The sequence below is a fragment of the Eubalaena glacialis genome, chromosome 1 (genome assembly GCF_028564815.1).
Source record: "Eubalaena glacialis isolate mEubGla1 chromosome 1, mEubGla1.1.hap2.+ XY, whole genome shotgun sequence".
Taxonomy (NCBI): Eukaryota; Metazoa; Chordata; class Mammalia; order Artiodactyla; family Balaenidae; genus Eubalaena; species Eubalaena glacialis.
The window spans coordinates 127,179,343-127,192,024 of NC_083716.1; the positions used below are offsets into that span (position 1 = coordinate 127,179,343).

At 37.4% G+C, this 12,682-nt stretch overlaps 1 protein-coding gene and 1 pseudogene across 5 annotated transcripts in view; one reads left to right on the forward strand and one right to left on the reverse strand.

The window, feature by feature from the left end:
* Nucleotides 1-12,682, reverse strand: part of ZRANB3 (zinc finger RANBP2-type containing 3) — a 263,410-nt gene that overhangs the window by 36,075 nt on the left and 214,653 nt on the right. For all 5 annotated transcript variants that reach the window (XM_061183470.1, XM_061183452.1, XM_061183461.1 and 2 more), the window contains 2 exons: nucleotides 10,740-10,919; nucleotides 9,756-9,908 (listed from right to left, as the gene is read on the reverse strand). In XM_061183470.1, the coding sequence (XP_061039453.1) occupies nucleotides 9,756-9,908; nucleotides 10,740-10,919 (333 nt within the window). The remainder of the gene's footprint in view (nucleotides 1-9,755; nucleotides 9,909-10,739; nucleotides 10,920-12,682) is intronic.
* On the forward strand, nucleotides 641-771 carry LOC133078803 (U4 spliceosomal RNA; annotated as a pseudogene).

A 12,682-nucleotide genomic window follows, 5' to 3' on the forward strand; every position in this document is an offset into this window, starting at 1 on the left:
ATGGGAGGGAGGGCAGGAGAAATCCATTCCCCAGATCCCACTGCCTCCAAAAGAACCTCTGTCCCTTCTCCTTCCCATTCATTTCCCACACTGCCACGAGGAGCACCTTTAGAAAACAGAAATCTGACCATGTTGTTTATCTGCTTAAAAGCCTCTGATGACACTACTTCCCTAGGAGAAAGTGCAACTTCTTGGCATGGCATGTGTGGACTCCACTCCATCTGACTGGTGCCAAAGTTTCAGGCTTCCTCTCCTTTGACTCACTTCTCAGTGTGCCCTGCACTCACACATTTGCATGGAATTCCCATTCCCAGGACGTCTGTTCCTATCACTGGGCTTTGGGGCATGCTTTTGGTGGTCCTTCTGCCTGAACCAGGACCCACTTCTTTTGAACTCATTCTTCATAATCCAGCTCTGATGTTTCTCAAGGGAAACTTTCCCACATGCCCCAAGTATTTATTTATTCTATCCTATGTTTCCAGAGCCTGGTTATATATCTCTATTTTCACATTTATTATATTGCATTAAAATGACTCGCTTACGATCATCTCTCCCAGTTAAAAGAGTAAGCTCCAAAAGAAAGTTAGCTGTTTTCCTTATCTTTGCACCTAGCATATAGTCTTCTTAAAATAACAGCTTTAGCTTTGCGCAGTGGCAGTATCATAGCCAATGAGGTTTATCCGAGGCGCGATTATTGCTAATTGAAAACTTAAAATAACATCTTTAGGGACTTCCCTGGCGGTCCAGTGGTTAAGACTTAGCGCTTCCACTGCAAGGGGCACGGGTCTGATCCCTGGTCAGGGAACTAAGATCCTGCTTGCAGTGTGGTACAGCCAAAAAAGAAGAAAAAAGAAAAACAGAAAAAAAGAAAATAACAGCTTTAGTGAGATGTAATCTATTTATATACTATAAAATTCACTCTTTTAAAGTGTCCAATTCAGTGCCTTTTAGTATAATTATGTAACCATCACCACTGTTTAATTGTAAAACACTTCCATCACCCTCAAAAAGAAACCCCATACCAAGTAAGCAGCCTCTTCCCATCCCTCCCTCCCTCAAGCCTCTGGCAACCACTAATCTACTTTATATCTCTATGTACTTGCCTATTCTGGCCACTAAATATAAATGGAACCAAACAATATGTGGCCTTTTGTGTCTGTCTTCTTTCACTTAGCATAACGTTTTCAGGATTCATCTATGTTGTAGCATGCATCAGAACTTCATTCCTTGTTATGGCTGAATAATATTCCATTGTATGTATATACCATATTTTGTTTATCCGTTCATCAACTGATGGACATTTGGACTGTTCTCAATTTTTTGGCCATTATGAGTCATGCTGCTATGACATTTATGTACAAGGTTTTATGTGGATATATGTTTCCAACTCCCTTAGGAGTACAGAATTGCTGGGTAATACATTAAATCTGTGTTTTTACATTTTAAGAAACTGTCAGGCTGTTTTTCAAAATGGTTGCACCATTTTCCATTCCTGCCAGCAGTGTATAAATGTTCTAATTTCTCTGCATCTGTGCCAATACATGTTGTCTGTCTTTTTAATTTTAGTCATTCTAGTGGGTGTGAAGTGGTATCTCCTTGTGGTTTTGATTTGCATTTCATATAATCTTTTTTTAAATTAATTTTTATAGGAGTATAGTTGACTTACAATGTTGTGTTAGTTTCTTTCCTTTCTTTTTTTTTTGGAAAGATGATTCTTTCTTTCTCTTGGCTGTGCCGGGTCTTAGTTGTGGCATGGGGGATCTTTGTTGCGGCATGTGGGATCTTTAGTTGAGGCATGCATGTGGGAACTAGTTCCCCGACCAGGGATCGAACCCGGGCCCCCTGCACTGGGAGCTTGGAGTCTTACCCACTGGACCACCAGGGAAGTCCCTACAATGTTGTGTTAGTTTCTGCTGTACAGCAACGTGAAACAGTTATACATAATAATCTTAATAAATGTTTATATAATGAATAATCTTTGAATACCCTGTACGTAGTAAGACAGGCTAGAACCTGGGACCTGGGACCCTTTGCTACAATGCTTGCACCTGAACAAATGTTTCCTCCAGCAACAAAATACAAAGAAACTATAAGAAACTAAAAATAACTGTGTGCATGGCAGTTGGGGCAAATTATGGACACCAAGATGCAGAAAGACCAAAAAGCCCAACTGCCACTTCTGAAGAGCCGGGAGCAAAAGCAGGGGGTCAGGAACAAAAGCAGGGTACTGTGCATGCCCCCTGCACACAGCACCACCAAAGGGGTGGGCAGACCACCTAAGCGCCCCCTCCGGCCTGACCCCTGGACATACCCCTACCCTCACCCCATATAAGGGACCAGCTCACTCCCCCTGAGCGAGCAAGCAAGGGAAGCTGTTGCTTGTTCTCGCTCCCCCCTGCTGCAGCAGGGGCCCCAATAAAGCCTTGCCTGAATTTCTTGTCTGGCCTCTGATCAATTTCTATTGATTAAGGAGGCCAAGAACCCTGGTCCGTAACCGTAGTAAACATCCCATAAACACTAGCTAACCAAACTGAAGTGTTTCAATGTTCTTTTCATTCCACAAATAACTGTTGATCCACAATGGGCTAACTCTAATGCATCTAGTATAGTTTGGCAAGGTTATGAAGGTAGACTTTGCAGCAGAAAGGCCTGAGTTCAAATCCCAACTCTGCTACTTACTGGCTGTATGAACTTGGGCAGGCAATTTAATCTTTCTGAGCTTCAGTGGGGCATGGTAACAGTATCTGCCTTATGGTGTAGCTGTGAAGGTTAAATAAGGTCATGAGTGTTAAGGGCTTGGCACAGTGGCTATGGGGAGTACTCAGTACATGTTAATTATTTTCACTGAGTGAACTGAAGTCATAAAGGTAAACAAGAAAAATGCCTAATAATAGCACTATATGATGTAAGCTGTGACAGAGATATTTATGTCTCTATCCATAACAATGAGGCTACCCTCTTGTCCTTATTATTAGGCAATTATGCAAACAAATTACATCATGTTTACATAATGGTTTGAATTCTAAAATACATATTAAACAAATATTCTAATTTAACATGTGTTACCTTCAAGAAAGTGCTTTAGCATACTGAGAAACAAGAGATTTTGGATAAGAATGATTTATACTTCATGAATATAGATCTCCTGTGGTCAACTTTCTTTTTGCTGTCACTGTTTTTTAAAGTAGACAATATGTGGGAAACAAGGTTATTTTTTATATGTATGAGACAATTTCTTATTTGCGCTTCTTAGCCCACAACGAAACAAACATTTTGTACAATGTTGGCATTTAATAAAAAATGTAAAGTTTGTTTTTGAATTTTTGGGGCATATTTTTAAATTTCACAGTATGCTTAAGAGTTCTCATTTTCAGGGACTTCCCTGGTGGCGCAGTGGTTAAGAATCCGCCTGCCAGTACAGGGGACATGGGTTCAAGCCCTGCTCCGGGAAGATGCCACATGCCGTGGAGCAACTAAGCCCGTGCACCACAACTACTGAGCCTGCGCTCTAGAGACCGTGAGCCACAACCACTGAGCCCGCGTGCCTAGAGCCTGTGCTCTGCAACAAGAGAAGCCACCACAATGAGAAGCCCGTGCACTGCAATGAAGAGTAGCCCCCGCTCGCCACAACTAGAGAAAGCCCGCGCACAGCAACAAAGACCCAACACAGCCAAATAAGTAAATAAAATAAATAAATTTTTAAAAACGAGTTCTCATTTTCAACTACATAGAATTTTTTTTCAGCAGACCAGTAATCATCCTGTATATTTTTAATGCAAATACGGGTGTTTCAAATGTAAATTTGCTTTGGGTGAAGAATGTTCTAGGTGGCCTTGAGGACAGCAGACCAGGGGACTTAAGGATGATTATCACAGAGAAAAGGCAGTGTGTGAGCCAGGTCAAAGATGTAAGTACTACCACAAGGAAAGGAAGATTAGACAACCAGGGAGAGGCTAGTGAGAAGAAAGGAAAATCGGGAGATAATTGAACTAAAAGCCTACAAAATGAAAACAACTGCTGAGGGAAAGCAGAGACCACAGTGTGGCTAAATTTGGGAACCATCTAGAGATCTGTTCCAAAATGGAAAGAGAACTACTGTCTGAAGTAACGACATGGAAGCAGCTCTGGCTCAGTGAGATTTGGAGAAGAGAAACCAAGCAGAAAGAAGATGTATCCTACGTAGGAGCTGGACTTCTTACCCATATTAAGTTAGAGTCCTTTCTTTTACTTACCTGTGAATCTCTTACACACCAAGTTTCTCTTCAGATACATTATTTTATATATATATAAAATAAATGAAAGGGACCTCAGAAGCCATCTAGTGATCTAGGGACTTAAATGGCTGCATAAATGCTGCTGCTGGCTCTTATTCATTATGGGCCAAAAGAGGACCGGAAAAGGTCCTAAAGAGGTTAACAGAAGAGCCCAATTTCCCACAGCTATGGCTAAAAGAAGGGATACCCCTGAGATGATGGCAGGAAAAAATGAAAATTAGAGAGGCAGGCTTCCTATTTGAATACTCCACTCATTCTATTTTATTCAGAAACAGCCTTTAATTACTTGGAAATGACAATATAGACTAATATAGCTCATACCTTTCTCTCCTTCCATCTGGAGATGCCCTACTTTATCACTCCATGGAAGCCAATATAGGAAAATCAAAACACTGCAAAACCAAGAGTACTTAGAAGCCATGCACATTCAAACGTAGAATAAAGGAAGAAGCTTGAGAAAGTGGATCTCATCTGAGACAGTCACCCTGGTGATGGACTCCCAGGTGGGACTGGTTACTGAAGGGAGAGCCACCTAGGCTTTCCTTGTGGTGGTGGAATTATTTCTTTTCATTTGAGTTGGACTTCAATTTGAGCTTCATTTGGGTTAATAAATATCTGCTTTAAAAATGTAAATATATCTAGGATGGGTAAAGAATTGTGACTCATACATTTGTGTGGATTAATTCCATGCAGGGTGTTATTTAAATACTTAACAACAGCTACAGCAGGGGTATTAACCAGAGTCCTAGAGGCCCATGCTGTGCAGGATCACAAGGAGGTCCAGGAGGCCCTAGCGGTGGAGTGAGGGAGTACAGTGAAGGGACTGAAGAAGTGGCTATTTACCGTTACCAAAATACTTAACATTTAACAGCCAGTACACTTATATCCATATATACTGGTAGAGTACTAGCCCCAGTTCCATACATTTTTTAGATCCCAATAAATTAGCCGATTATGTGACAGAAAAAGAATTCTGATTAAGAGAGGAGGGAGACAAAAATAATGCCGTTCTGAATGAACACCAGGGGAGAAAGAAGGGAGGAAAGAGCAAAACTAATATAAAAATTTTTTTCAGGAAAATATTCTCTTATTCTCCTCCTCTTCTTCCTAACCAGAGGTCTCTCTGTCCCCAGGACCCATAATCATACTAATATTAGCTCTAGGTTAATTCACAGAAAACCAATTTGCCAAAAGCCCATATGCTGAAAGTCAATCCACCTGAAACCCAATTCACTGAAGACCAACTTGCCGAATTTACCACATTTATTGGCCTTCTAAAAAATCATTTATAGAGTCCACAGCATTTTGAATGTGATGAACTGGGAGGGTTAAGAAGACTATGGGGAACTAGGGACCCAGGGACCTGGAGTCTCCTGACTCATTCTGCCTCAGTTCATCCTCTCTCTGCCCTGCAGGCTCACTCTCCGCGCCCCGGTCTCCTCCTGTTTGAGCCTCCTGGTCTCTCTTTCTCTAGAGCTGACGGCCTGGGCTGAGCCATGCACTGACTAACACACAGTCTGTTCCTCTGGCCTTGGAAGGTCCCTCTTCTTTGCCCCAGCTCTAACCTCCAGCTGCAGCAGCCAGATGCCGGGACAGAGATAAAATGAACATTCCTTAAAATGCTGACACTACAGAAATATTTATAAGCTGTTAAAAACCATCCAATTAGAACTGTTATCAACATTTTAGTTAAACAAGTTTTTGATGACAATGGGCAAAATTAGTTAATTTGGCAAAGTTTAATCGGCAAAATTGGAAGTATCCTAAAAATGCTAAATGTAGGCAATTTTTAAAAAAGGCTTTAAAAAAGGATCTGAAAGACATCATTATAGATAGAAAAATTCCCATAGGAAATGCTGAAATTCTGGCAGCATTCAGAAGAAAAACATGTTGGTTAAATTTCCTTAGGACCTCTCAACAAATTGAACATTTCTTAAGATGCATGAAGCCGGAGGGTATAAAGACAAAGCGATGGGCAGCAACCTCACCTAAGGTCCTTTAAAACACACTTCACATCCTGGCCAACAAACAAAGAAACAAAAACAAATACAAAGCAAAACAAAGCAAACTGAACAAATGGTCTCCACATTACAAGATTCCAGTTTATATAAAACCATCTGTGTAAAAGACATGCATTGAGAAATCTGTGTGAGGTAACACTGAACTATGAAAGATAAACACCTAATTCAGGAAAGCAAGATTTGGTAAGGGTGACTAGGTGATTTCTTTTTAAACTTTGTACACAGATATACATTTTTCTTCAGAGACACTTAAAAACAATAAGCATGTATAAATGTGGGAAGATGTGTTTCAAGTTCTTAATATTTATCTTAGAAACGAACTCAGACATAGTTCAACAGGGAATTTTAGAGAAAGAACAGCTACAAATCATGGTTTTAGTTATATATTTTTTAAATACCTAGGATATCTACTGATTTTTATAGACCAAAATATAATATAATAAACACTACTAAAAGAAAAGTTTTTAAAATAAAAGAAAAATGTCTTAAAAATAATTCTTCTATTTTTTTAAGCAAATTTGACAGAATGGTATTCTAGTATTCTAGAAAAGAAAAATGTACTAGCCCTCCAAATAGGATACATAAAAAACTTAATAAGATTCCACATAAAAAACATTATATTTTTATGGAACTAAACCTGACATTAAAATTTTAATTTTGCATTATGAGAAAATGTGTACAGACTTCAATTTCACTCCTATAATATCTGATCAATTCTTTCAAAAATTAAAATTAAACTCCCTGTAACTCTCACACTATATTTCTCCAGAAGGGCTAGGAAAAAAGCAGACAGTTTGAATGACTATAAGCTTCTCTAATATTTCTTATTCAGTTTATATATGGCCTCCAAAAAGCATTTGTTACTGTACAGAGAATATAACAAATATCCATATACCCACCATTCAAAACTTATAAGTACTAATATTGTAATATTTACTTCTGATACTTTTTTAAAATAAAAGAAATAAAATATTTCTGATAAAGCTGTTACCACATTTTTAGTCTTCCCCAGACCCATTCTCCTCCTCTTCCAGAGGCAATAAATTTATTATGTATTCTTCCAATCTTTGTTTATATATCTTATTACATATATATGTATTCATAAATACATAAGATTTGTGTGTATGCTCTGCATTTAAAAAACTAACATTATGTTTTCAAAATCTGATCATGTTAATGCATATAAACCTAATTCATTCATGTTAACTTCTAAGTAGTATCTTATGACAATTTATGTAGCCATTCTCCTACTGATAGCCATTTTGGTTGTTTCCAATTTTTTGCATTCTAAAAAATGACTTGGTACACATCCTTATACATGTATCCTTATATACATGCAGGAGAATATATCCCTAGCAATGGAATTGTTTGGTTGTAGGAATGAGGTACCACCTCACACCAGTCAGAATGACCATCATTAAAAAGTCTACAAATAAGAAATCCTGCAATCCCACTCCCAGGCATATATCTGGAAAAGACGAAAACTCTAATTGGAAAAGATAATGTACTCCAATGTTCATAGAAGCACTATTTATAAGAGCCAAGACACGGAAGCAATCCAAATGCCCATGTTTAAGAAGATGTGGTATATATATACAATGGAATACCACTCAGCCATATTAAAAATGAAAAAAAGAATGAAATAATGCCATTTTTAGCAACATGGATGGACCTAGAGATTATCATAGTAAGTGAAGTAAGTCAGATAGAGAAAGACAAATAATATCATATGATATCACTTATATGTGGTATATATATATGTCACACAAATAATACATATATATACACACATACAAATAATGCTGGAGTGGGTGTGGAGAAAAGGGAACCCTCCTATACTGTTGGAAGGAGTGTAAATTGGAGCAGCCACTATGGAAAACAGTATGAAGGTTCCTCAAAAAACTAAAAATAGAGTTGCCATATGATCCAGCAATCCCACTCCTGGGCATATATCTGGAGAAAACTCTAATTCAAAAAGATACATGCACCCCAATGTTCATCGCAGCACTACTTACAATAGCCAAGACATGGAAGCAACCTAAATATCCACTGACAGATGAATGGGTTAAAGAAACTGTGGCCTACACACACACACACACACACACACACACACACACACACACACAGTGGAATACTACTCAGCCATAAAAAAGAATGAAATAATGCCATTTGCAGCAACATGGATAAACCTAGAGATTATCATACTAAGTGAAGTTAGACAGAGAGAGACAAGTATCATACGATTATCACTTATATGTAGAATTAAAAATATAATACAATTGAACTTATTTGTAAAACAGAAACAGACTCACAGATAGGAAACAAACTTATGATTACCAAAGGGGAAAGGGAGGGAGGGGAGGGATAAATTAGGAGTATGGGATTAACAGATACAAACTACTATACATAAAATAGATAAACAACAAGATCCTACTGTATAACACAGGGAACTGTATTCAGTATCTTGTAAGATCCTATAATGGAAAATAATCTGAATATATATATATATAACTGAATCACTTTGCTTTAGACCTGAAACTAACACAATATTGTAAATCAGCTATACTTCAATAGAAAAACCCCAAAAACAACAACAAAAAAACCAAACCAAAACATAAAATAAAATAAAGGAGCTTCCACTAACCAGATCTTAAAAAAAAAAAAAAAAAAAGGCAAAGATTATAACACACTAAATAATAATAATAGAATCCCCAAGTTCATAATGATATTTTTTTTAAATGAGAAGCTTTTCTTCGCAGAACAGCTAACAAATAAAGAAGCAATGATGGAACTGGAAAAAACACTATTTCAAAACTGGTTCAGGCAAAGATCAATGAATGCTAAAACCACTGTGTGAAAGGTTTGGGGAACAGGATAGTCATGTGATCTCAAAGTATCACACCATAGGTTACATACTAATTGTAAAGAGAAAAGGGTACCTTTATAAATTTGTCTTATTTTGGTGAAGCTAGTTTCTTTTCATGTTTTTTTTCTATTCTGGTCTCCTCTGATGCTCACATTGTTTGCCTATTTTTCTGTTGGCTTGTCTGTTTTACTAATTGAATTGTATAAATTCTTTATATACTTTGGACACTGTAATGCAAATATCTTTACTGAGTATGTGACTTGTGTATGCTACTTTTTGTGGCAAATTTAATACATCTTTCCTTACCCTCAGTGTCACAGAGACAGTCTCTCATTATTTTCTTCTTAAGGCTGGATTCTACTTAGCTTGTTTTTCTAAGGACATGAACAGTAAGCACTGATCTATAACTGTGGGAAGATACAAGCCACTGTTGCAGCCTCTTTATATCAAAGTCACCTTTTAGTTCTTAGAGTTTTTCTACCTTTATGTGGAGGCTCCTTTCAATAGCATGAACAACTGAAAATTGCTATTTAAAACAATATATGATACAGTTATATATTAAAAAGAATTGAAAAGAATGTCATATAATCTTACATGAGTGAACAACATTTCATTCCTGAACTCTTCAGACTTCTCATTTGGAGTCCAAGCTTCAGCAAACTGCAGGAAATCCCATTTTTCCTTATCATCCTCCTCAGCTTGAAGTTTTTCCTTCCTACCATTCAGTGTGCTCCCTGTAACTTGAGCCTGTAAGATGATAAAATATACGAATTTTACAACAGGTCACCTCACAGCTGACATTTACTAAGTAGTAACTTGATTTTGCATTTAAATCACAAGCAATCCAATAGAGAAAATCTTACTGTTTCAACATATCAAGGGCTTTAGTAATACAATTATCTAAAATTACAACCAAATAGCCAAGTCAATGACTCCTGTGCTTAATGAGGAAAAGGTTAACTAGAGAAGCTATACTATTTGCTTTTCTCATAAAAACTTTTATTCTAATATTTATAAACTTTGAAATTGAACATACATATGATTGGCCATTTTGAATATCTATACTCAGTGCTTGAAAGCCATCCTCTAGACCTTAGTCAAGTCCTTTCTATAAACATCCCTCAAGGTTGGGGAGAAGAGACAGCTGAGTGGACAGAGCAAGCAACATCCCTAATACCTTTTCTAGAATCTGGGTACAGGCTGTCCTCTGTCCAAAATTTAGCCTGGAACTCAAGAATCCTGTTGAAAAAGGGTTTATTCTTAGCTTACAAAAAGCTAAGGGGTTTGAAAGCATTTTAGTTCCTTACTAGCTCATCCTCCCCTAGCTGCTAAAATGGTAGAAGAAGGGTTTGGAAGACAATAGGAACACACATAAATTCATGTCTCTCTCTCATTACCAAGGATAGCAGGTAGAGTACTACCAATTGAAGCCTTTTCTGGACTTGGTCCCTATCAACATCAACATCTTAGTGTACTTCGATATCCTTTGCCTGAAAACACTAAAACTCAGCCTCTTAACTCATGCAGGCTATGGGTAATAATGAGTAAGTGGTAACCTGGTTTAAATTGAAGCTTTACCTTGCGATTCAACATTCCCCACATAAGGGTGTCTAGAGTCCCATTTGCAATAAGGTAGTGAATATTCACAGAACTGCATTGTCCAATCCGGTGAGCACGGTCTTCTGCTTGTTTTATGTGTCCAGGGTCCCAATACAACTCAGCAAATACAACATGAGTTGCAGCAGTAAATGTCAAACCCTAAGCAAAACAAAGTGAAGAAACTGAGATGCAAATAAACTGAGAATTTAGCATAGAGCCATATATAATAAAGTCTTCTGCGTATGTTCAATGGACAAGAGAACACTGAAGGACTTAAAAACAAATGAGTCTTTCATTTTAAGCCAAATTAAGAAAGTTTAATTCATGAAAGGCAAGTGAAGACTGCTTATTGCAAGATAGCCAGGTGAACTACAAAGAACACATTTAAAAGGTACTTCAATATTTCAAAAGTCAGTTTAATGGACACATATATAAACAAAATCACTTTATCCTCTGATGAAGACTGGATTCACATGACCACTGGAAAATCTAATAAAATACATTATAAATGAGAATATAATTTCTAACACATGGTATCCATAGCAACTGTCACAGCAATGACATCCTCTATTCATTTAATTCATACTGCTGTTCTATAAAGCAAGAAAATCATGTCTACAGTCACACTCTTTTCTTTCTATGGAATTTCTCATGTTGCATCCCGAAGACTCTGACGTTTACTGACTTGTATTTGATGTATACAACACAACTGCATTTTTGTGCAACTGCATTTTATATCAGTATGAAATAGTGTAACATTAAAAATATTAACTAAGTCTTGTTTTACAATTAATATATGAAATAATGCAAATCTCCTCAAACTAAAAATGTGTCAAAGAATGCATGACTTTAAAGTGGATAGGCCGAGCGAAATGTGGACCATAATTATGCTATTGCCACATAGTAGTAAGTGATATTAGGTGGTCAGCAGAAATACCTCCTATACTTTGGAAGTGTCATCTAATCCAATCCATGCTGTTGTTCACATGTACTGGAACTTCTGTAAGTGACTTTTGTGACTGCTGTGCTGTTATTTTGATATGTTATTTTAACTTGAAATATTTTTATATCACATACCATCATACGAGCTATTCATTAAATGGTGGCACCAGTTCTCAAGCTGAAGATCAACTACTTTGGAACAGAACTTAGCAGTAATAAAAACATGGAGAGAGTCAAATAAACACCATGCTAAACTGTGCTGCTATTTAGGATATAAAATGCCACACATATTGAGAGATAATGCAGAAAAATTAAGTAGTATTGATATTTAAAGATGGACACCTTTAAGTGTGTAAAAAGTATCATATGACCATACAAGAATCCACGCTGACGCTGGCAGGATCAACGTCACACAAAGATGTTACTAAATTGGACTTCCCTGGCAGTCAGTGATTAAAATTCCGCGCTTCCACTGCAGGGGCGCGGGTTCGATCCCTGGTCGGGGAACTAAGATCCCACCTGCGGCGCTGCATGGCCAAAAAAAAAAAAAAAGATGCTACTAAATTACAATGGAAGAGTCACAAACCTCCAAAACAAAGCCCTTTCTACAATACTTTCCTTTATTGCTATGAAGATATTAGTATTCAAGCATATGAGTTTTGAACTATACAAGGTCTTCAGGAATACAGCCTTGAATAAAATGTGAGTGCCTTGCAAAAATCTTAATTTCAGAAAGTCTTTTATCAGGTCACTCCAAGACTCTCCTGCCCAGCTTCCTCCTACTTATCTCTCCTGAGCTATCAGTATTCCATTTCTACTTTTAAGCTCTTTTTGATGATATCCTCTATGGCTGAAATATTCTAACAGATATAAAACTAGATTACTGGAAATTTAATCCAACATGAGGAAAGTGTTGAGACAACCCTCCTTTTGGCTAGAATTCCTAGTGAGTTAGTTCTAGAACTTCTTCATCTTCATGG